This window comes from Pristiophorus japonicus, chromosome 7, assembly GCF_044704955.1.
Source record: "Pristiophorus japonicus isolate sPriJap1 chromosome 7, sPriJap1.hap1, whole genome shotgun sequence".
NCBI classification, from domain to species: domain Eukaryota; kingdom Metazoa; phylum Chordata; class Chondrichthyes; family Pristiophoridae; genus Pristiophorus; species Pristiophorus japonicus.
In genome coordinates, this window is record NC_091983.1 from 127988256 (window position 1) to 128013902 (window position 25647).

General features: G+C 47.4%; 1 protein-coding gene across 3 annotated transcripts in view; it reads left to right on the top strand.

Moving 5' to 3' along the window:
* cep85l (centrosomal protein 85, like) overlaps positions 1-25647 on the top strand; it is a 437369-nt gene that overhangs the window by 396817 nt on the left and 14905 nt on the right. For all 3 annotated transcript variants that reach the window (XM_070885315.1, XM_070885314.1, XM_070885316.1), the window contains 4 exons: positions 5938-6092; positions 11135-11252; positions 13970-14020; positions 19999-20106. In XM_070885315.1, the coding sequence (XP_070741416.1) occupies positions 5938-6092; positions 11135-11252; positions 13970-14020; positions 19999-20106 (432 nt within the window). The remainder of the gene's footprint in view (positions 1-5937; positions 6093-11134; positions 11253-13969; positions 14021-19998; positions 20107-25647) is intronic.

The following is a 25647-nucleotide window of genomic DNA, read 5'->3' on the forward strand; positions in this document are numbered from 1 at the left end:
AGCTCTGACCGTCTGTTGGTATAGTGCCATGTTTCTAGGCAACAAACTGTGAAGGCCTAAACCACAAATAGTATAACTTCCAAACTTCTGAAGCATCAAGAGATAGAGGGTAATTGGTATCTACCGCTGGCCTCCAAACCCAGTTGATAGCTTTCTCATTAATCAGAATAAAAATTTAAGTAATTTATAAAAAGTTCTATTACAGCACTAATAAAAGGAAATTAATTGTGTTCGCTTAATTAAAGGAAATTAAGATTCAAGTGTCCAATGCTCCGAAATGCAGGAACGGAGAGGACAGAACAATGCCGATCAGCTGCTGGGAGATTGGACTTTGAGATGAATCTGGATCCATTGGGTTTTTATCCCTTACATAAGACACACAAAATTTGAGTTGAGGCACAGAGAGATGGCTGGAGAACCCTCTCTCAGCTCTGTGTATTGAGGATTGGCTTGCCAAGCTGCCAATCATAGCCACCACCATGAATAGAAACCTCCCCCACTTGTGTGGGAACTATGGCAACCACATTGTTCAGCAAAGCCCCCCACTGGTTGTATTAAATGAAGACCAGTTAACATTGAAAGATGTGAGCGGCTCTGGAATGTGCTCAGTGGCCTCCATTGTCTCAAAACCAATGTGGTCTGTGAGAATTCAAACCTTTAAGATGGCTGATTTGTCTTGTATTTCAACTATATTTTCCTAAACATCCCAGTAGCTTGTGTGCCTCTGGAAGTTAACTCTTTGTGAACCCAATATAATTTCATGATAGAAATTTAACTAAAATCTTTTCCAGGCCAAATTCTAAACATATTACAAAATGTAATTGCACACAGTGCCAATAATTATGGATGCACTTATTTGTACTGCAAAAATGATCACCATGCTTCACACTTTGTCTATGATTGGTCCCTTTGGAGGATAAGCCACACCCTGAAGTCTCACTGGAATGTGTAACTGGAACCGCCCATCCCAAGGTCTCTCTGACTTTGAAAATTGTAACTCGATCCACTTTGACTTCCTGAAGTGACAGAGGATAGATCTCCCCAGAAGCCAGCAAGGGCCAGCCAAAGTGCCTTACCCCAGTCCAAGTGCATGCCTCCCCCAGCCGAAGTGCCTTACCTCAGTCCAAGTGCATGCCTGCCCCAGCCGAAGTGCCTTACCCCAGTCCAAGTACATGCCTCCCCCCCGTCTCTCCTCACACCATAGATGGGGCAGGCATTGTGTACAGATTGTTAACAGGTTTATTGGGTATAAAGTGAATAGTCACAGTGTCGTGACTTCTGGATATCATCCACTCCAACGATGTCCCTTGTAGAACAAGAAACAATATCCGTCTTCCCTGAGCTCCCTCTCTGTCCCCGACCCCCCCGCCCCGTGTCTGTCACCCCCCAGTCTCTCTCTCTCCCAGTCTCTCTCACTCTACCCCCAGTCTCTTTCTCTCTACCCCAGCCTTTCTTTCTCCCAGTCTCTCTCTCGCAACCAATCTCTCTCTCTCTCTCTCTCTCTCTCTCTCTCTCTCTCTCTCTCTCTCTCACCCAGTCTCCTTCTCTCCCCCAATCTATTTCCCTCCCCTAGCCTCTCTCTCTCCCTCTTTCCCTCAGTCTCTCTCTCCCTCTCTCCCCCAGCCTCTCTCTCAGTCTCTTTCTCTCCCCCCAGTCTCTCTCCCCCAGTCTCTCTCTCTCCTCCAGCCTCTCTCTCCATCAGCCTCTCTCTCCCCCTATCTCCCTCTCTCCCCCTATCTCCCTCTCTCCCCCCATCTCCCTCTCTCCCTCCAGTCTCCCTCTCTCCCCCCAGTCTCCCTCTCTACCCCCATCTCCCTCTCTCCCCCTATCTCCCTCTCTCCCCCCATCTCCCTCTCTCCCTCCAGTCTCCCTCTCTCCCCCCAGTCTCCCTCTCTACCCCCATCTCCCTCTCTCCCCCTATCTCCCTCTCTCCCCCTATCTCCCTCTCTCCCCCCATCTCCCTCTCTCCCTCCAGTCTCCCTCTCTCCCCCCAGTCTCCCTCTCTCCCCCCAGTCTCCCTCTCTCCCCCCAGTCTCCCTCTCTCCCCCCAGTCTCCCTCTCTCCCCCCAGTCTCCCTCTCTCCCCCCAGTCTCCCTCTCTCCCCCCATTCTCCCTCTCTCCCCCCATTCTCCCTCTCTCCCCCCAGTCTCCCTCTCTCCCCCTATCTCCCTCTCTCCCCCCATCTCCCTCTCTCCCTCCAGTCTCCCTCTCTCCCCCCAGTCTCCCTCTCTCCCCCCAGTCTCCCTCTCTCCCCCCAGTCTCCCTCTCTCCCCCCAGTCTCCCTCTCTCCCCCCATTCTCCCTCTCTCCCCCCATTCTCCCTCTCTCCCCCCAGTCTCCCTCTCTCCCCCCATCTCCCTCTCTCCCCCCAGTCTCCCTCTCTCCCCCCAGTCTCCTTCTCTCCCCCCATCTCCCTCTCTCCCCCCAGTCTCCCTCTCTCCCCCCATCTCCCTCTCTCCCTCCAGTCTCCCTCTCTCCCCCCAGTCTCCCTCTCTCCTTTTTCCTCCTTCTTGGCCCGCCGCTGCTTCTCTGCTGGCCGCCGCCGCTCTCGGCCCCAGGCCGGGGGGTGCGGGACAGAGTCGAGGGGGGGGGGCAGGAGAGAGTTGGGGGGTGTAAGGGGTGGTTTGCAGGGGGTCAGCTTTCCCTTCTGGCCTTATATGAGCGGTTTCGAATCGCTCCCACACCCTTGGTTCTAGACACTGGAATTATGAAGTGACTGTGACAGACTTGCACAGACAATCGGTTTCAAGGTAGGAAGCAGGTATGACTTTATTCTGTTTAAAAAGAAGTAAAAGGCACACTTTTAATAACACACACAGACCAATAAACACTGAGGGGTACAACACATTGAATAAAATGTCAAATTACAGCCTGTGGGGAAAAGAATACAGCTTAAACTCTAAATGGGGTAAAGAGGAGAATGCAGATACATTTACACAAGTTATCCCAGCCTCCCTCCTCCCAATTCCCCTAACTAACTAAGTTATAGCTCTGAGGGTTCAGGGGCTATGCTCACCAATCCCTTTGGACAGTTGCCGGTGAATCGTGGTTTCGGGGTTCGCTGCACTTGGCTTTCTAGGCGAGCCGAACCCCGGACGGAGGAGAGGACTTCGGACTGCGTAGTCTTCGGTTGGGGTGCGTCCGTTGATGCGCTAAGTTGCGTTTTGGATGTGTGGGGTAAGTACCCACTTTCTTTGGTTAGGAATAGTTTTAGTTAGTCCCTTTTGGTAATTTCTCCCCCGTTGGGTCGTTCAGAAGTAGTTGTAGAGTGGTTGTCAATTTGTTTGCTGACAACCTTCCGTTTCGTGGGCCTCGTGCTCGGTCAGTTCCTGATGAGTTCTGGTAGTTTCCTTCACTATTCCATTTCTTCACTGTAGAGGAAGGAGGATGCTTGTGTCTGTGTCTGTGTTCCAGTCTGTGTCCTTGTTCGAGTCTGTGCGAGTACCAGTCTGTGTTCTGTTCGTTTTTCCTTGTAAAACTGGGGGATAGATATATCCCAAAAAAAGGCTCCGTTAACTCCCATCAAATCTCTTGGGCTCTGTTTAAACTGTTCTGTCCATTGATTTTCAAATGTCTCCTTTGTCAGCAGTAACTCGATTAGGGTGTGAGAATGTGCTATCATTGGTTTTGCATTGTTTTAGGATTGTCCAGTTTCCTGATCATGATTTCCATTGTGCTTGATTGGGTAATTCGATTATCTCTTTGGGGGTGAATTGCTTCAGAGGTTAGCCCCACCTCCTGTATTTGGTAACACTTTTTCACAGCCAAAATGTTGTAGAATCTTAAAATTGATATGCTCCTTCCCATAGATGTTTAGGGGATCTCAAGCTTCTGTAATTTAGGTCCATTCTGAATTCCCTTTCCTATCAGTCCAAACACCTGGGGGGGGGGGGGTCTCCATGAATGCATCCCCTTTTATCCCCCGCAGGCTTCGTCTGCCCCTTTAAACTCATTTTAAAAGCCCAGAAAGGGATTCTTCTCCTCTGCAGGGGAAAGGTACCTGGAATCTTTGCGAGATATTGGTAAATTCTACAGGGGGGGGGGGCAGAGAGTCGGTGGGGGGGGAGGGCAGAGAGTAGGGGGGTGGGAAGAGAGTCGGGGGGGTGGGAAAAGAGTCGGGGGGTGGGAAGAAAGTCAGGGGTAGAGGGTCTGGGGGAGAGAATTGGGGGGAAGAGAGTCGGGGGTGGGGAGAGTCAGGGGGGCAAGAGAGTCAGAGGGGGAGAGAGTCAGCGGGGGAGAGAGTCCGAGGGGGGGGGCATCCGGGGAGAGAATACAGTCAGGGGAGCGGGGGGGGGAGAGAGTTGGGGGTGAGGAGAGAGTCCGGGGGGGGGGGGGAAGAAGAGAGTCTGGGGCGGGGGGAGAAGAGAGTCCGGGGGGGGGAGAAGAGAACTCGTGGGATAAGAGAGTCGGTGGGAGAGAGAGTCGGGGGTGGAGAGAATAGGGGTGGAGAGAATCGAGGGGTTAGAGAGAGTCGGGGGTGGGGGAGGAGAGAGTCGGGGGGGGTGGTGAGAGAGTTGGGGGGAGAGAGAGTCCGACGGGGAGAGAGTTGGTGAGCGAACGCAAGTCTGTCAAAAAAGGTTAAGTGTAAATAGTTCCACTGAATAATTATAACAATAACTGCCTGCATTTATATCGAAAATGCTGGAAATCCCAGTGGGTCAAGCAGCATCTGTGGAGAGAAACGGAGTTAACGTTTCAGGTCGATGACCCTTCGTCAGAACTAACAAAGGGAAGTGGGATGCGCAAGAGGCAAAGTCAGAAGAAAGGAATATTCGTCGTTGTGAGGGGGATGGGGGGAGTTGCGTGGTGTTGTAGAGCTGAAGGATGTTACATAAATAGGGAGGGGTGTAGCCACAAATGAATTTTGAGGATGAAAGGAAAAAGAAAGGGCCAAAGCTAGATCTTTGAGGTCTATGGAAGTGACAATGCAAGGGTGGGAAAAGAAACCATTGATAGAGATGCTCTAGCTATGATCAGTAAGAGTGGAATTAAGTAAAGGCAATCCCATCAGGTTGGGCATTAGAAGAGTGATGTTGGAATGGTTTGGTATGGTTGACAATGTCAAAGATTACAGAGAGGTCAAGGAGCATAAGGTGGGATAATGCACTATAGTCATTGAAATAGACAATGTTATTTGTGACTTGTGTTAGGTTATTTTTGTGCTGCAGGAGGGGTGAATATCCAATTGCAGAAATTCAAACAGGGAGTTGCAGGAGAGATGAGCATGGATTTGGGAGGCAACAAGATGTTTAAGGACATTGTTGAGGAGAGGAATGTTGGAGGAATTTAAATATGAGAATGATCATTTAAAATTTGAGGTACTGGGTGACCAGGAACCAATATAGCTCTGTGAGGACAGGAATGATGGACAAATGGGACTTGGTGCAGGATAGGATACGAGTACAAAGTTTTGGATGAGCTGAAGTTTATGAAGGTGAGCATGGGAGACTAGCCAAGAGAGCATTGGAATAATCAAGTCTGGAGGTGACAACGACATGGGCAGAGGTAGGTGTGGAGGTACTTTGCAAAGTCAGACTGGTGCAGACATTGCCAGAGGAGAGGGAACCATTTACAATGTCAGCCAGCATGGGGACCAGGAAGTGGGAATAGGGGTCGAGGGAGCATGGATGAGATCAGCTCAGAGAGGACATGAGGCAAGATGAGAGGTAAATGAGAAAGAGATGGGGCTTCAGCACTAGTGGGAGTGGTGGCTGTGGAAGAATTTGGCTTAATGGGCAAGGGGAAGTGGGAAAGCAGAAGAGGCAGTTGAACGGATGGTCTCAATCTTGGTGACAAAGAAGTCCATGATCTCCTTGCACTTGTTCGAGCTGATAACCCAAAACATGGCTTAATGTCACAAAGCATAACATAATGCCTGTAATTGTCTATAATAAGAAAAATGTTGCTGATTGCTCTGTTCTTATTGTTGTCATCATAGCTTACAATCCTGGAGGAAAAGAATGAGCAATTTCAGGACACGTTCAAAGATTTGGAGAAAAAGCTAGGAGAGAATCAAGTCCTTTGCAGAGAGAAGGAGGTACTTCTGGAGAGTCAGAAGAAAAGGGAAAAGGAATTAGTCACCACTGTACAAAGGTAATATTTTTTCAGATATTGATTTTAATGCCATTTCAGACATTCAGATGTTCATGAATGTCAGATATTTATTAAAAGTGAATTGCTGTCTAGTATTTTGCAAGACAGTTTGCCAGGTTTTCAGAACTGAGTGCAATGATGAGCTCAATAATGCAATGGTGTAATCACAGCACTGGTAACACGGGCCCTGACATGGCCCGTAATTTGCAGTCAGTGGCACAGCAAAGGCATTTGCCGCTGGCCCCAAGTAAGCTTTCCACAAAGATCTCGCAATCTCTGTGACGAGAAGTTTGACTTTTCCGATACGCAGTTGAAATCAATGTAGTATAATGGGAATCCCATAGTGTGAGCTGCTATGACGTCAACAAGCTATCTATGCAGCCAATCACAATGCAGAATTCTCACAGACAGGGATTCACTAACAATCTATCACTTTTAAAAAGATTTACAGAGAGCAAAATAAAGATTGGGACATACACATTGGGTTAAGGTCGAAGCTGAAATATCATGAAAAAACTTCCTAAAAATGTTTTTTAAATGTTTTTTTTAATCATTTTAAAATCTAATAATTTTTAACTTAATGGAGAAATTTGACATTCCACCAATATAAAATGAGGTTTTCAGGGCCAGAACAATTGTTTATCAGTAGTTATTACTCAGGTCGCCGTTAAAAACCCAGTTACACCTCATTTGAATGAGTCTAACCTATTATGAGATTTCTAACAGTAATATTTGTTCAGAAAAGGAAAAGTTTCCGTTAGATCAGTGATTTCACTGATTGCCAGCCCTGGAGCTTGGGGTGGGGCAGCCTGTGGAGGAGCAGTGAATGACAGACTGCAACTTCAGGATTTCTGCATTAGGCTATGCACCCACTAAATCCTGAAGTTGCAGTCAATTTCAAAGGTGAAGTGATGGTGAATGCTGCCAGTTCACCATCATCAGAACCACAAGTTCCTGGGCTTTGGTTCTTACTTTGAGCATAGCGCGTGAGCACAAACAGGAAAGAAATCAAATGCTTGTTGCATCTAGCAAAATCTGAAACTAAGCCTTGCACACAAACTCCACCATACAGAAACAAGGGTCCTGAAATATAGCATAGTTGATTTCAAGCTATTTTCTGTTCATCTGCTGTTCTCGCCTATTTCCTTTCAAAGCTTCTCTTCTTCAATTTTGCTCCATGGATTTTGTGGGGCATTTTGGAGCGGCCTACAATGGTCTTTTTAAGGACTGCTGGTTCCATCGCTCAATACTCAGTTTCAATAGCATTAGGGTCCTAAAAATGACATAGGGCCCCCGATTTAAATATTTTAATAAGGCTCTTGCCAGTTTCGGGTGGAACGCTGGTCACCCATTTCAAGGCCCACTTACAAATGAGCAATATGATTTTCAAAAAATATTGTTTGTGCGCTGTTCTGTTTCTCAATGTGAATAGGAAATTAAAATTGCTCCCAGTGTGTTCTATTTAAAACTATATATTCCAACTGTAATACATTTAGCTTACTTTAAAACATTTTGTCCCTGAAAATGCATGGATCAGCGATCCCGGCACATTGCCAGGATTACATCTGTCGGGAGCCTCCAGTGCTGACCCCTTGACCTTGGGTGAGGTTCCTTAATTAGACTGCCATTAACAGATGCCTACGTCACTAAGGGTGCATCTGTGGCACCTGCCATATAACCAGTGCTGGAGAGCCCCCTTTCCCCCAATCCCCCACCCAAAGAGGCTGGAACTCCCACATTCAGTATCCCCCTAAATCGATGACCATCTTTGGGGCAGGCAGAGGTTCTGGCCCCAACAGGGCATCCCGGAACCTTTGATGCTAGCTCAGGACCCGATGTTTCTGGGAACTGGTCTATTGTCTGGTCGTTCCGATGTTCTCATCCCAAACAACAGTTACGGCTTTTGAGGCCATCAATAATATAGTTTGTTATTTATGAATAATACTATACCTTTTTCGGACAATGACTATGTGCTTTTGATTTGCTTTTAAAAAAAAATCGTAATGCCAAATCGACAATATTTTTGATAAGAAGCTACACAAATGTTTTTAACTACCCGCCTTCAAGGTATATTATGGAAAAATTCATTCACGGGATGCGGGCAGCGCTCTCAAGGCAGCATTTACTGCCTATCCCTGACTGCCCTTGAGTGGCATGCGAGGGATTTTTCAGAGGGCAGTTAAGAGTCAACCACATTAAGAACATGAGAACATAAGAAATAGGAGCAGGTGTAGGCCATTTGACCCCTCGAGCCTGCTCCGCCATTTAATAAGATCATGGCTGATCTGATCTGATCATGGATTCAGCTCCACTTCCTTGCCTGCTCACCATAACCCTTTATTCCCTTATCTCTCAAAAATATATTCAATGACCCAGCCTCCACAGCTCTCTGGGGCAGAGAATTCCACAGATTTACAACTCTCTGAGAGAAGAAATTCCTCCTCATCTCAGTTTTAAATGGACGGCCCCTTATTCTGAGACTATGCCTCCGAGTTTTAGTTTCCCCTATGAGTGGAAATATCCTCTCTGCATCCACCTTGTCGAGCCCCTTCATTATAGAAACATAAACCATAGAAAATAGGTGCAGGAGTAGGCCATTTGGCCCTTCGAGCCTGCACCACCAATCAATAAGATCATGGCTGATCATTCACCTCAGTACTCCTGCTTTCTCGCCATATCCCTTGATCCCTTTAGCCGCAAGGGCCAAATCTAACTCCCTCTTGAATATATCCAACGAACTGGCATCAACAACTCTCTGCGGTAGGGAATTCCACAGGTTAACAACTCTCTGAGTGAAGAAGTTTCTCCTCATCTCAGTCCTAAATGGTTTATCCCTTATCCTTAGACTGTGTCCCCTGGTTCTGGTCTTCCCCAACATCAGAAACATTCTTCCTGCATCTAACCTGTCCAGTTCCGTCAGAATTTTATATGTTTCTATGAGATCCCCTCTCATCCTTTTAAACTCCAGTGAATAAAGGCCCAGTCAATCCAGTCTCATATGTCAGTCCTGCCATCCCAGGAATCAGTCTGGTGAACCTTCGCTGCACTCCCTCAATAGCAAGAACGTCCTTCCTCAGATTAGGAGACCAAAACTGAACACAATATTCCAGGTGAGGCCTCACCAAGGCCCTGTACAACTGCAGTAAGACCTCCCTGCTCCTATACTCAAATCCCCTAGCTATGAAGGCCAACATACCATTTGCCTTCTTCGCCACCTGCTGTACCTGCATGCCAACTTTCAATGATTGATGAACCATGACACCCAGGTCTCGTTGAACCTTTTCCTAATCTGCCGCCATTCAGATAATATTCTGCCTTCATGTTTTTGCCCCAAAAGTGGATAACCTCACATTTATCCACATTATACTGCATCTGCCATGCATTGCCCACTCACCTAACCTGTCCAAGTCATCCTGCAGCCTCTTAGCATCCTCCTGACAGCTCACACCGCCACCCAGTTTAGTGTCATCTGCAAACTTGGAGATATTACACTCAATTCCATCATCTAAATCATTGATGTATATTGTAAATAGCTGCGGTCCCAGCACTGAGCCCTGCGGCACCCTACTCGTCACTGCCTGTTATTCTGAAAAGGACCCATTTATCTCGACTCTCTGCTTCCTGTCTGCCAACCAGTTCTCTATCCACATCAGTACATTACCCTTAATACCATGTGCTTTGATTTTGCACACCAATCTCTTGTGTGGGATCTTGTCAAAAGCCTTTTGAAAGTCTAAATACACCACAGTCACTGGTCTCCCTTGTCCACTCTACTAGTTACATCCTCAAAAAATTCCAGAAGATTCACCAAGCATGATTTCTCTTTCATAAATCCATGTTGACTTGGACCGATCTAAGTGCGCTGTTATTTCATCTTTAATAATTGATTCCAACATTTTCCCCACTACTGATGTCAGGCTAACTGGTCTATAATTACCTGTTTTCTCTCTCCCTCTTTTTTTAAAAAGTGGTGTTACATTAGCTACCCTCCAGTCCTTGGAACTGATCCAGAGTCGATAGACTGTTGGAAAATGATCACCAATGCATCCACTATTTCTTGGGCCACTTCCTTAAGTACTCTGTGATGCAGACTATCAATCCCTGGGGATTTATCGGCCTTCAATCGCATCAATTTCCCTAACACAATTTCCTGCCTAATAAGGATATCCTTCAGTTCCTCCTTCCCACTAGACCCTTGGTCCCCTAGTACTTCCGGAAGATTATTTGTGTCTTCTTTTGTTCAATTGGTCTGCCATTTCTTTGTTCCCCATTATAAATTCACCTGAATCTGACTGAAAAGGACCTATGTTTGCCTTCACTAATCTTTTTCTTATATGTTTTGATAAGATCACCTCTCATTCTTCTGAACTCCATTGAGTTTAGGCCCAACCTACTCAACCCATCTTCATAAGTCAACCCCCTCAATTCAGGAATCAAGCTAGTGAACCTTCGCTGAACAGCCTCCAATGCAAGTATATCCTTCCTTAAATACAGAGACCAAAACAGTATGCAGTACTCCAGGTGTGACCTCACCAAAACCCTGTACAGTTGTAGCAGGATTCTCTGCTTTTATACTCTATCCCCCTTGCAACAAAGGTCAACATTCCTTTTGCCTTCCTGATTACTTGCTGTACATTGCTGTGGGTCTGGTGTCACATATGAGCCAGACCAGGTAAGGACAGCAGATTTCCTTCCCTATTGGACATTAGTGAACTAGATGGGTTTTTACAACAATCCAGTAGTTTCATGGTCACCATTACTGATACTAACTTTTCATTCTAGATTAATTTAACAGAATTTAAATTCCATGCTACCATGGTGGGATTTGAACTCTTCTCTCCACATCATTAGTCCAGGCGTCTGGATTACTAGTCCAGTAACGTAACGACTATGCTACCGTTCCCCATAAGTCAACTGTTGTTGTCTTCATAATAAAAACAGAAAATGCTGGAAATATACAGCAGGTCATGTAACATCTGTGGAGAGAGAGAGAAACACAGATAACGTTTCAGGTCAGTGACCTATGTTGCCTTTATGTTCAGTTTGCAGCAGAAAGTAGAGAAGTGCTTAGAAGATGGAGTTCGGCTTCCCATGCTGGACGTGAAGCAGCTCCAGTGTGAGAATGACTACCTCAGGGAAAAGTGTGACCATGCCAGCAAGGTTAGTTTTGTTCTGTAGTCTGGCAATGTGATAACATGCTGTGCAGGTTTTATGTATCATAGAATGTTACAGCACAGAAACAAGCCATCAAGATGGGGTAGGCTCAGCCAATTATGTTGGAGCAATATCCTAATGCTGCAAAGCTTAAAAAATATTTTTTAATCATTCCCTTATGGCTCACTTCACACTAAGCATAAGCAAAACCATTCTAATTCAATAGTTCTAAAACCTTTTTATAACTATCTCCACTATTTGGCCTCCTTAGCCCCTCCCATTATCACCTTCAGAGGCGATAACGGGCGCTAACAACATACCGACTGGGTGCGGCAAAATAAATGATTCCCGCTAAATTGGCCGAGAGGTTTACAGAAGCGGTAACACTTTGCGCCACAATCTCCTGTGCCCGGAGATCATGATGTCATTGTCCTGTGCATCGCCCCGGACCCAAACTTCGGTTCCGCCCCCTGAAGTATTGCCAGGCAACAACATCGACAGCTGCAGGAAGCATTGTTCGGGAGGCCGAGCGCTTTGGGGGCGCAAGTTAAAGAGGATGTTGGTGCGGTAAGTACAAAAATTGTTCCAATGCATAATTAAATTTTTTTTCGATTTCTCTTTGGCTGAGATCAATCAGCCCAGCACTCTGCTGAAGTGCTTGGGGCTAATCGGCCGGATCGTGGCTAACATCGGGGACCAGCTCACTGGTCCCAATGCAGAGCCTGTAGTAATGGCCCTTCCCTTTAAGGGAGGGAAGGAGCCTCGGATCTGCCTCCTTTTGTGCTCCAGGAAGGAATGGAGCACTTGATTTAGCACTCCACGTCCTTCCTGGAGTGCAAACATTGAATTTATTGAAAACTGAGATTCATTAGCACCTGCTACTAATTTTTCTAAATTTCAAAAGTTAGCGCCCCATTCAGCTCCTGAATTTCTCTCCGTTAACCTCTCATCATGTACAGTCTTAAAAATTTCAATTCATGCAACATCTACAGCTTAATGGGGAGAGAGTTCCAGCTTTCCACTAGCCTCTGTGTGGAAAAAATACTTCCGGATTTTTCTCCTAAATCGCCTAGCTCTAATTTAAGATTATGCCCTCTTCTGGATTCCAGACACCAGAGTTAGTTTGGACGCACCGTATCTGGTTCCTGGCCAAGTGTCTGGCAGTTCAGTGGATGTTTTTCTTTTTCATGTCTTCTCCCTCTCATCTACTGCTCTTCTCCTGTCTCTCAGCTCCATCCCTTTTGCCATGTATAATCTGTCTCTCTGGCCCTGATATGTATGAGGAGACAGGGAAAGAGTGAGGGAAAGGTGTAGCAGCTGGGTTCTGCTGTATTTAACTACAGGCACTGATTTACATTTTTTGATCTCCGTTTCCCGGTCGGTAGCCAGATTGAGTGGCTGGCTTGCTGTCGGGTGGGAAGGCCTGTGACATCAGGCCATAGCCAGGGAGTGGAAAGGAGGGAAGGAGAGCTCGAGGGGTGCGGGCCTTGGATAGATCAGGGACACAGGAGAGATCGGAGCGTGAGGGTGGCAGTTCGGAGGTCTGATTGTGGGGGTTTGATCATGAAGGGGCTCCGCAGGGGTCCGATCACGTGGAGTGGGAAACAGACTTACTTTGTGGGCCAGGAGAGGAGGAAGGGATGGGAAGGCACTCCTGTTCTTCCTGGCCCACAAGCAGTGCTGGAAAAGCATATACCTATTGCACCTGGCCGCTCTTACCTCATTCAGCTGCCGTATTTCCCGAGCCCTGGGCAACCTGGCCCATAGCATTTAATTTAAAACGGAGCTAAAAATGCAAGCACGCAGCCTGATTAAAATATTTAAATTACAGGCCCATCTCTGGAGAGTAGGTTAGTTGCCCATCCCCTACCCTCCTTCGTTAAAACCGGAAGTCGCACATTGGAGCAGAGTTGGGGGTCGAGTTTCCTACTTTAGAATTTTTAACCACCCCACCCCTGGCCAATCCTGGGGTTAAAATTCGTCTCACTATCTTTCCCTTTTTGTGTGTCTTTCTTCTCCATCCCTTTTGGCTCTCTCTCACCTCCTTCCCTATGTCTTTGTATCTGTCTTTCCTCTTTCTTTCTGAGTTGTCGCTCTGCCTTCCCTTCTCTCTCTTACCTGTGTGTATCTAGGTCTCTTTTTCTTATGTGTGTGTGTGTGCCTCTCTCATTTCCTTTTTGTCCTACTCTCCTATTTCCCTTCTGTCTCTCTCTCACCTTTTCTTTATGTGTAATTATCGATCTCTTTTTCCCTTCTGTGTATATGTAGCTATGTGTGTTCTTTGTTCTCCCTTTTGCTCTACCTATACCCAATCTTCCCATTTCCTTCTTTGTCGCTCCTTCCTTTTGCATCCAATTCTCCTACTTTTCTCACAGTTTCTCTGATTCCCTCCTCTCCTCTTTCCTCTTATTTGAGAACTTGCCTGAAGAATGTATGCTGGAATATGTTAGTGCGGAACCAGTAACATTTAAGATCGGCTTTTCTGAAAACAGCATCTTTAACCTCCTGCAGCTCTGTGTTTACACATGTCTGCCTGTTTGAAATAGATTTTTGAAACAGAAGGCTGTTGAAGACAAACAACACAAACATGCTGCGAATGGTGGAAGTGCCAGGCTTTGTGGCAGCATAAACATTAGTCATGATGAAGTGAGTGTGAATCTCAGTTGTCGGACTGTAGTCAATGCACTGATGCATAGCTTCTGTTTTTTTTCTTTTATCTGCAGGTCATTGACAATCAAGAACAGCAAATAGAAAAATGTAACCTGGAGAAACAGGTAATTATATTTTCTGCAGTAATGCAGCTTGCACTGGTGAAGAGATCTCTGAAGAGGGCACTTAAAAGTACTGATTTTTGCTCACTTGTCAGAATATGTATATTCACAATATGTGCATGTGTAGTTATTTGTGAATTTAGAAACAATGGGCCCAAGTTTCCACAAGAAAAAAAACGGGCGCCCCTCCGAGCTGGGCGCCCGTTTTTCGCGCCTAAAACGGCGCCTAAAAAAATCCTCGGTATTCTCCACCTACTTACAGGTCCTCTGGCCCTCGGCGCAGCCAACACGAGCTGTGGGGGGGTGGAGCCAGGTCCCTGCGCTGAAAACAGTGCCGGGACCTCTGCACATGCGCGCTACAGTCGGCACGCAAGTGCAGTAGCTCCAGGCGCCGAACTGTGTGGGAGGGGCCCGAAGCACGCAGCCCCTAGCCCTGGCTGAATGGCCTCACTGGGGCTGCATGAATGAGGCTCCTCCCACGGCCAGCTCCTGCTCCCCCCCCAACCAGACCCGGCATTCGCTCCCCCCCCCCCCGACTCGACTGACCCGACCTGCGCTCCTGTTCCCCGCCCCGCCCCCCCCGCTCTCTCTCCCCCCCCCACTCTCTCCCCCCCCCTCTCTCCCCCCTCTTTCTCCCTCCCTCCCCCCCCTCTCTCTCTCCCTCCCTCCCCCCCCCTCTCTCTCCCTCCCTCCCCCCCCCCTCTCTCCCTCCCTTCCTCCCCCCCTCTCTCTCCCTCCCTCTCCCCTCTCTCTCCCTCCCTCCCCCCCTCTCTCTCCCTCCCTCCCCTCTCTCTCCATCCTTCCCCTCTCTCTCTCTCCCTCCCCTCTCTCTCTCTACCTCCCCCCCCCTCTCTCTCTCTCTCCCTCCCTCCCCCCCTCTCTCTCTCTCTCCCTCCCTCTCTCTCTCTCTCTTCCCCTCCCGCTCAGCGGCACGAACGGCTGCAGAATTCTCCCTGGCTGAAGCACTTTCACACAGGTAGGAAGATGGTTTATTTAATTTTTTCTTGGCTTATAAATGTTTATTCAGGTTGGATTTATTTGTATAATATTTGTAGAAGTATAAATAAGGATTTATTGTCGAATTTAATGAGTTCCCTTCCCCCCCTCCCCCCCCCACCTCGTTCTGGACGCCTAATTTGTAACCTGCGCCTGATTTTTTAATGTGTAGAACAGGTTTTTTCAGTTCGACAAAAATCTTCACTGACTCCATTCTACTTTAGTTTGGAGTACGTTTTCACTGTGGAAACTTTCAAATCAGGCGTCAGTGGCCGGACACGCCCCCTTTTGAAGAAAAAATTCTGTTCTAAACTAGAACTGTTCTACCTGACTAAAACTGCAGAAAAAAAAATGTGGAGAATTGCAATTTCTAAAATAGTCCGTTCTCCACCAGTTGCTCCTAAAAATCAGGCGCGAATCATGTGGAAACTTGGGCCCATTGGCCCCAAAAAGCATCTTCCGGCACATGTGTCATGAGGTGCCCATCAGTGGCTTCCATCACCAACACTGTCACAGTGTGTGGGATGAAGGGGAGGAGCCAGGAGCAGAGGGCCTCTGTCAGGTTGGAGGCTCAAAGAGACTAGGAACACCGGCTGAAGCTTGCCGAGCTAGAGAGTGGGTGCCCTCTGGAAAGGCAATGGGCCTGTGTTAGGGAGCAGCTTGTAATAAAAAACAAATTGCATTCCTTTGACCTTTGCAGATCCTGGCCCTGACCCCCATGTGAGCCGCATTTCTGCCAGGTGTAGGGCAGATACCCCTACCTGCATACCAACGTGGGGTCCTGTCTGAGAATTGGGGTACAATTGCCTTTATCTTGATGGCCTTGGAGGGGTGAGCAGAGACGCGTCCTCGTAACAGGAATCGCCAAATTAAATAGAGAGCCAGTCTTTCTGGGTCCCGGATTAGTTTACAGCCATCCTGATAGAAGCCCACTGAAATTCCAGTGTGCTCCAATTTCTTTAAATTTCTTGTTTTTGGAGAATAAACATCTTATTGGAATAGGTCCATATCTTCAATTGTGATCTGACCATTGGGGAGGATTGGAGACCTAGGGGTCCAAATATATAAAACTGCTCATGCAGGCAGATAAAACCATAAAAAGAATGACATGTTGTGTTTTATATATAGGGGCACTTAGTACAATGATAAACTTGTTCAAGGCAATGCTTAGGTCACATTTAGAATACTGTGTAAAGTTTTGGGTTCCCCAATATAGAAAAGACATTTATACCATAGAGATTGTACAGCATAGGATGATAAGAAAATACAACAGTAAAAAATTCTTTCGATATTACAATAGTAAGAGGGCAATTAAAGGTCCGACTATAAGCTGCAAATGAGTGAAAACTGAGAATGAACAAAGATTATGAATGATTACGTTCTCCAAGTATTCACAAAGGCTTCCATAAACAACATACTTTCCCTAGAATTAATGTGGTCAAGTTTCAGCCGCCCGCTAGAACGGCGCACATCAGAGAGGCCCACCTAATTTATAGAACAAAAATTGCGCCGAACACTTACCTCGCGATTCTCAGATAGCTGTAGGCCCAATTCCACCTCGGCGCTGCACAGCAGGAGCCGCAGGGGGTGGAGCTACAGCCCAGCGCCAAAAATAGTGCCGGCCGCTGTGCACATGCGCAGTAGCTGCCTGCGTCCTGTCTCCGGGGCGACGACCCTATCCCAGGCCGAAGGGACGTCGCCCCTATCCCAGGCCGAGTGACCTGCGCATCTTACCTCGACGACGGGGGCCACCCACCCGACCTCTCGCTGGGAGCGGGCCCCGCCCGAAGTGACGTTGGCAGCCCGGCATCGGCTGCATGCGGGCCTCGCCCGAAGTCCTCGGCGGGGCCCGGCTTCTTCGTCGGCGGCGAGATCCGCCCACATCTCGCTGGGGCGGGCCCCGCCCGAAGAGTCGGCGGTGGTGGCAGCCCGGCATCGGCTGCATGCAGGGCTTCTTCTTCATCGTCTTCTCTCTCCCCCTCCATCTTCTTCTCTTCCCCCCATCCCTTCTCCCTGGTGCTGCAGTAGGTGAGTAGAAATAATTTTTTATTCATTGAGTGATTTTTAATTTTTTTTTATTTTATAATTTTTTAATTTATTTGGATTGATTTATTGGTTTATTTATTGATTTATTTATCGTTTATTATTGATGATGGCTCTTTATTTGTAAAAGTGAAGTGTTTAATGTTTGTAAACCCCCCTCCCATCCCCCCATCTCTCGTTCCCTACGCCTGATTTCCAAGTGTAGGCAAGGTTTTTCTGAGCATATAAAAATCTACACTTACTCCATTCTAAGTTAGTTTGGAGTAAGTTTTTGCTGCCTAAACTTGCAAAACAGGTGTAAATGGCCAGACATGCCCCCTTTTGAAAAAAAAAATCTGTTCTAAAATGAAACTGTTCTGACTCACTAGAACTGGAGCAAACTAAAGGCCGAGAATTGCAATTTCTAAGATACTCCATTCTAAACTAGTTGCTCCAAAAAAAAAGGAGCAACTCGAGCCGAAACTTGACCGCATAAAAGGCAAAATTAATGACTGCCATATAAATAGATAGGTTTAGATGCAGCAAAAAACAAATAAATCCCCAGGGTTAAATTATATTAATCCCAGAGGGCTGAGGGAGACCAGGGAAGGATTTTGTGAAGCACTGACTATCATTATGAAGGAGGAACTGAAAATTGGAGAAGTACCAGTAGATTGGAAACAGGTTAGCATGGATCCCATATTCAAAAAAAATAAGAAAACAGACGCAGTGAACTGCAGTCCTAATAATCTTGCATGAATTCCATGTAAAATAATGGAATCAATTGTCAGGAGTAAATTTGGGGAATATCTGTACAACAATAACCTAGTTAACAACTGTCAGCATGGATTATAAGAACATACGGCCTCTCAAGCCTGCTCTGCCATTCAAAAAGATCATGGTTGATCTTCGATCTCAATTGCACTTTCCCACCTGATCCCCATATCCCTCAAGTCCCCTAGTGCCCCAAAATCTATCTTATCAGCCTTAAATATACTCAATGATTCAGCATCCACAGCCCTTTGGGCAGAGAATTCCAAAGATTCACAACCCTCTGAGTGAAGAAATTCCTCCTCATCTTAGTCTTAAATGGCTGACCCCTTATTCTGAGACTATGCCCCCTAGTTCTAGACTCTTCTGCCAGGAGAAACAGCCTCTTAGCATTCACCCTATCAATCCCCCTCAGAATCTTACGTGTTTCAATGATCTCACCTCTCATTCTTCTAAACTCCAGAGAGTATAGGGCCAATCCACTCAATCTCTTCTCATAGAACAGCCCACTCAACCCAGGGATTAGTGAACCTTCATTGCACTGCCTCTAAGCCAAATATGTCCTTGCTCAGATAAGGAGACCAAAACTTGCACTGTACTCCAGATATGGTCTCACCCAAGCCCTGAATAATTGTAGCAAGACTTCCTTACTCTTTACTCCAATCCCCTTGCAATAAAGGCAAACATGCCATTTGCTTTCCTAATTGTTTGCTGTCATCATCATAGGCAGTCCCTCGGAATCGAGGAAGACTTGCTTCCACTCTTAAAAATGAGTCCTTACGTGGCTTAACAGTCCAATATGAGAACCACAGTCTATGTCACAGGTGGGACAGATAGTCGTTGAGGAAAAGGGTGGGTGGGACAGGTTTGCCGCACGCTCTTTCCGCTGCCTGCGCTTGATTTCTACATGCTCTCGGCAATGAGGCTCAAGGTGCTCGGCACCCTCCCGGATGCACTTCCTCCACTTAGGGATGGTCTTTGGCCAGGGACTCCCAGGTGTCAGTGGGGATGTTGCACTTGTTCCAGGAAGCTTTCAAGGTGTCTCTGTAACATTTCCTCTGCCCACCTTTGGCTCGTTTGCTGTGAAGGAGTTCCGAGTAGAGCGCTTGCTTTGGGAGTCTCGTGTCTGGCTTGCAAACGATGTGGCCTGTCCAGTGGAGCTGATCGAGTGTGGTCAGTGCTTCAATGCTGGGGATGTTGGCCTGGTCGAGGACACTAATGTTGGCGCGTCTGTCCTCCCAGGGGATTTGTAGGATCTTGCGGAGGCATCGTTGGTGGTATTTCTCCAGTGACTTGAGGTGTCAACTGTACATGGTCCATGTTTCTGAGCCATTCAGGAGGGTGGTTCCCATTGTTTGCTGTACCTGCATGCTAACTCTGTGTTTCCTGTACAAGGACATCTAAATCACTCTGAACACCAACATTGAATAGATTCTCACCATTTTAAAAAATATTTTGTTTTTCTATTCTTTCTACCAAAGTGAATAACCTCACATTTTGCTATATTATACTCCATCTGCTATCTTATTGCTCACTCATATAACTTGTCTATATCCCTTTTCAGGCGAGGTCTTATAACAGGCTTAATATCCCAATTTGCTTATACAGCCAAATGCATGTTTCGGGTGGGAAAGAAGTCAAAATCTGCCTGCACAACCTCCTAGGCTTGACTTTCAGGAAAATTGCAGGGAAACAGCAACCGCCCTTTGGATGCCCAAGGTCCACCTGATGTGATTTTCAGGTAGACCTGTAAATCGTGCATCCAGTTGTTCCAACCGGAACATGCATTTGGCTGCATTGGCTAATCAGGGTCCTATGCCTGTTATAAGACCTTGTTGCCAATTTTCAAGTACAAATGAGCACTCCAACCACTGCCCCAGCTAAGATTAGGTAACTTAGCACAGACCAGAGAACACACTTGGGATATTCCCTGTCTGTATAGTTCAGCTACTCACTGCTTGAACCAGCTAAGATGTTGGATGGACCTTTCATAAATTTTCATTTTGTAGTCTCCGTGTAAATCTCAATATAGTGGAGAATTCTAATGTTATGAGATTGGTCTACTTACCGTAATGTACACTTTCGTCGACTGCCATGTGATCTTCAAAATACCTGTCACAAGAAGGTTAATTAGTTGTTGTACTGGCGTTTTTCAGTCTGATGTTCACCAACTGCGGTGATTCTTTTTGAAGGCTATAGAGGAAAGGTTGACACAAGAAAAGTCAGCCTCACAGACCTTCCGGAAGGAGCTTGGAGAGGCACAGAAGAATCTGCAGCTGCTGAAAGAACTCATGGAAGATGTGAGTAGACATGTTGCATTGTCTCTGCTGTGTGGTTGATTGGTGTTATTGTAAAATTCAAGTAACAACTAAACTCAGTCCAGACAAAGACAAATTCAGTTGCTCTTAAGATAAAACTTGCCTCAAAAATTAAAAGAAGTACATAGTCTTGGAATTTCTAGGGTGCGGGTAACTTACTTTCCTGGTGTGCTGTGTAACTTGGAACCCCCAGATATATGATGTAAGCAGCTTAAAATGGCCATCTGCACCATTTCCACGGGGATCTCACCACCCAACCTCCAAACATAGAGCAGGTATTTTTGATTAAGGCATTTCCAGGGAAGAAATAACTACACTTGACTTGTAAACTAAGTGTTAAATTTCCCATTGTAAACTATTGCAGAATTAAATAGATTGGAAATAATTGTTAGAATAGATTAAAACAAAAATGATTTATTTTTACTTATCTTGCCGACAGTTAGTTCATTAACACCATACAATTATTAGTGCTAATATCTAACTTTTCAGAATGCCAGGCGTAGAATCATAGAATCATAAAATGATACAGCACAGAAGGAGGCCATTTGGCCCATTGTGCCTGTGTCGGCTTTTTGGTAGAGTGATTCAATTAATCCCACTTCCTTGTTCTTTCTCCTTATTCACTCTACCAAATCTCCTCTTAACTTTGACTGCTCTGATATCACGTTGTAACAGTCTCTAAGTCTTGCATTGCTACATATTTCAAAAATGATTAATTCTGAGACCAGATTTAAGAATGCATCAATGAAGCTTTCAGATGCAATGGACTAAAGGTCAAATTCTTAATAAAGACAGAAATGAAAAACAGCAGAACGTAGATGTAAAATTCAAGATACAAATGTTTCTGACAATCACAGGCCATGGGCACCCAGAGATTACAGCATTAATAAATAGGATTTAATGAGTCGGTGTTACGGTTTCTAAACAGTAATAACCATTAAAACACTGCTGATGTGGACTTACTTGCTTCAGCAGTAAAATAGATGACAGCAAACTGTGCTGTGTAGAGATCTTGGCTATTGACAAAATCAAACGCTGACAAATTACTTATTGTAAAGGGAGCAGTGGACCAGTTACGGCAGCTGTGTTTTTATAATCCTATCATTTTGAGTAATTATTATTGGAAAATTAGATCTCATTCATTCAGTTGCTTTCTCTTTACTGTAAGACCACAATCAAATACTGGTTGATAGGGCCTACATACAGCAGTGTTAATGAGTATAGATTCCCAACCTAGCCAGAGCTGAACATAGAACATTTAATTTCAAGGTTGGGCCTCTACTCATTGAAATTCAGAAGAATGAGAGGTGATCTTATCGAAACATATAAGATTATGAGGAGGCTTGACAAGGTGGATGCAGAGAGGACGTTTGCACTAATGGGGGAGACTAGAACTAGAGGGCACGATCTTAGAATAAGAGGCCGCCCATTTAAAACAGAGATGAGGAGAAATTTCTTCTCTCAGAGGGTTGTAAATCTGTGGAATTCGCTGCCTCACAGAGCTGTGGAAGCTGGGACATTAAATAAATTTAAGACAGAAATAGACAGTTTCTTAAACGATAAGGGGATTAAGGGGTTATGGGGAGCGGGCAGGGAAGTGGAGCTGAGTCCATGATCAGATCAGCCATGATCTTATTGAATGGCGGAGCAGGCTCGAGGGGCCTTATGGCCTACTCCTGTTCCTATTTCTTGTGTTCTTATGTTCTTATATCTATCAACTTCCAGAGTAACCTGGAGCTTAGAACACCAAATGTAGACATTCGCAAAGCATTAGCTGGAAGGGGACACCCACAAACGTATAACTATCAATAAAATATAACAATGAAAATAATTACTACCTCAGTGCTCATTTTAACAACAAAATGTTTCTTGCAGAGATTAGGGATAAAGGGAATGTGTCTGACAGGATGTGACAAGTGCTGTTCCCCAGGAGTCTATACTGAGGCCTTAGCTTTTCACAATATATATCAGTACTTGAATGAAGTTCTATATCCAAGTTTGTAGATGCCACAATGTTAGGAGTAACAGTAAGAGGAGTAAAAATAAGTTGTGTAGATGGGAGCAGGAAGTTACAAAAGGACATAGACAGATTAAGTGAGTGGGCAAAACTGTAATTGATGAAGTTCAATGTGGGGAAGTCGTTTGGGATCCAAGAAAGACAAATCTGAATATTTTCTGAATGTGGAACCAGGAACTGTGTAGGAACAAAAGGATTTGGATATCTGAAATGTATGCACCTGTGAGGATGCTCACAGGTTTGTAGAGCTGTTGAGCACGGATTACAACATTTTTGCCAGGGTGATGTCTGCTCGCCTTGGCGCCGTGCTGGACCACATGATCCACCCCGACCAGTCCTACACAGTCCTGGGCTGGACAGTCCACGATAACATCCATCTGGTCCGGGACCTCATCCATCACTCCCAGGAGGCTGGTCTGTTGGTCGTCTTCCTATCCCTCGACCAAGAGAAGGCGTCAACAGGGTGGATCACGACTATCTGCTCGGAACTCTGCGCGCTTTCGGGTTCGGGACGTATTTCGTCGCCCGGATCCGACTTTTGTATGCCGCCGCGGAGTGTCTGATTACGGTTAACAGGTCCTTAATGGCGCCCCTTCGCTTTAGGAGAGGGGTGCGCCAGGGATGCCCCATGTCCGGCCAGTTATATGCCATCTGCGTGGAGCCTTCCCTATGCCTCCTGCGGACAAGGTTGATGGGACTAGCTCTGCAAGGGCTGGGCGTGGAGGTCGTCCTCTCAGCTTACGCCGATGACATGCTCCTCACGGTAGAGGATCCCGCTGACCTGCGGAGGATGCGTGAGTGCCAGAAGATTTACTTGGCCGCATCAACAGGGAGAAATGTTCTGGACTCCTGGTGGGTCAGTGGCGGGTGGACTCCCTGCCGGAGGAGCTCAGGCCTTTTGCCTGGAGCACGACCCGTCTCCTCTATCTGGGAGTCTACTTTAGCCCTGACGAGGAAGCCTGGCCGGCGAACTGGCAAGAGCTGGAGGCCAAGGTCGCCGCTCACCTAGGGCGCTGGACAGGACTGCTCCGAGTGCTGTCCTACAAGGGTCGAGCGCTAGTCATAAACCAGCTGGTGGCCGCTATGCTGTGGTACCGGCTGGTCACTTTGACCCCTCCCCCTGCATTTGTCGCCAAGATACAGAAGAAGCTGGTGGACTTCTTCTGGAACAACAGGAAGCACTGGGTCTCTGCTGCGGTCTTGAGTCTCCCGCTTAGGGAGGGCGGTCAGTCATTGGTGTGCATCAGCGCCCAGCTAGCGACTTTCCGTCTTCAGACCCTACAGAGATACCTTTACGTCGAGCCCCCTCCTAGGTGGCGTGCGCTGGTGACGTATTTCTTCTGCCAGCAGCACGGCCTCAACTATGACACGCAGCTCCTGTTTGTGAGCTTGGGGGGCGTCAGGTCCGCCCTCCAGGAGCTGCCTGCCTTTTACAAGGAACTCACCAGGGTCTGGAACAAAGTCTCCACCAAGCGCAGCTCTCCACTGGCTGGAGTGGCGGCTGTCCTGCAGGAGCCGTTGCTCGGGAATCCGTACCTCCACGACCGAGGTTTTAGGTGGCAGTTGGACGAGAGGGCTGTGGCTGGTGAGGTGACCAGGGTCAGGGACCTGCTCGATGGCAGAGGAGCGGGCTGGATGGCACCAGACATGCTGTCGCGGCGCCTAAATTCGGCCGACGTCCGTCGCGCGGCCGATGCCATCGAGTCGCTAAAAACAGTTCAGGGCCCTGACTCCGTTAGGTGTATCGAGGAGGCTCTAGCACGTGGGGAGATCCCGTCCAAACTGATCTCCTTCTGGACGGAATTCCTCATCGGCGCCAAACCCCGGAACCTCCCTCAGGAGCCAGCGCCTCACAACTTGAGCCGCCTCGGGGAAATCCCCTCCATGCCTTTCAGTTCTGTGCAGAGGGGTTTTCTGTACGGGCTGCTCCTGCACACTCTCAACTTTGCCATCCTCGCCTGCCGTCCGGACATGCCATGGCGTACCATCTTGCCGTCCGTAGGAGGTGGGGGTCCCCGATGGAGGGCACTCTATGCGGGAGTCCTCCCAGTATTTATCGGGGACTTGGCCTGGAGGGTGGTGCACGGAGCAGTGCCGTGCAATAAATTTTTAAGCCGGTTCACGGGCTCCCAGGCCGCCTGCAATTTCTGCGGTCTGGAAGAGTCCGTGTTCCACGTTTTTATTGAATGTACGAGGTTGCAGCCTCTGTTCCAATATTTAAAGGGGCTGCTCCTGAAATTCTGGCTGCACTTCAGTCCCACACTCCTGATCTTTGGGCACCCTGTGCGGAGGGGAGCGGGTAGGTCCAAGGGCCTCCTCGTAGGACTGCTCCTGGGCACGGCCAAGGGTGCCAACAGCCGGTCCAGGCAGCGGGCGGTCGAGGGGGTCGTTCAGCCTGACTGCCTGCCTCTCTTCCGTGCCTACATCCGGGCCAGGGTGTCCTTGGAGATGGAGCACACGGTGTCCACTAGTACGCTCGCGGCCTTCCGCGAGAGGTGGGCGCCGGAGGGACTGCAGTGCATCATCACCCCCAGCAAACAAATTTTAATTTGATTTTATGTTTTAAAGTTTAATTTGTTTTAATTGCCGGTGTTTTTAGTGTACCCCTCCCCTTTTATAGGGGGCACTTGTAAAATTTATGATTTTATTGCCCAAAAAAAAATCACAAAAAAAACAACAAAAAAAGTATTAAAAAAAAAGGGCAGTTGAAAAATGTTTGGAGTGTCCCCCAGATTGGAGGGCACTTTACTTAACTGTTTTATTGTTATCCAACCAAAAGAGTTGTAGAGCTGTTGAGCATGGATTACAACATTTTTGCCAGGGTGATGTCTGCTCGCCTTGGCGCCGTGCTGGACCACATGATCCACCCCGACCAGTCCTACACAGTCCCGGGCCAGACAATCCACGATAACATCCATCTGGTCCGGGACCTCATCTATCACTCCCAGGAGGCTGGTCTGTCGGTCGCCTTCCTATCCCTCGACCAAGAGAAGGCGTTCGACAGGGTGGATCACGACTATCTGTTTGGAACTCTGCGCGCTTTCGGGTTCGGGACGCATTTCTTCGCCCGGATCCGACTTTTGTATGCCGCCGCGGAGTGTCTGATTAAGGTTAACGGGTCCTTGACGGCGCCCCTTCGCTGTAGGAGAGGGGTGCGCCAGGGATGCCCCATGTCCGGCCAGTTATATGCCATCTGCGTGGAGCCTTTCCTACGCCTCCTGCGGATGAGGTTGACGGGACTGGCTCTGCAAAGGCCGGGCGTGGAGGTCATCCTCTCAGCTTACACCGATGACGTGCTCCTCACAGTAGAGGATACCGCTGACCTGCGGAGGATGCGTGAGTGCCAGGAGATTTACTCGGCCGCATCCACCGCCAGGATCAACTGGGAGAAATGTTCTGGACTCCTGGTGGGTCAGTGGCGGGTGGACTCCCTGCCGGAGGAGCTCAGGCCTTTTGCCTGGAGCACGACCCATCTCCTCTATCTGGGAGTCTACTTTAGCCCTGAC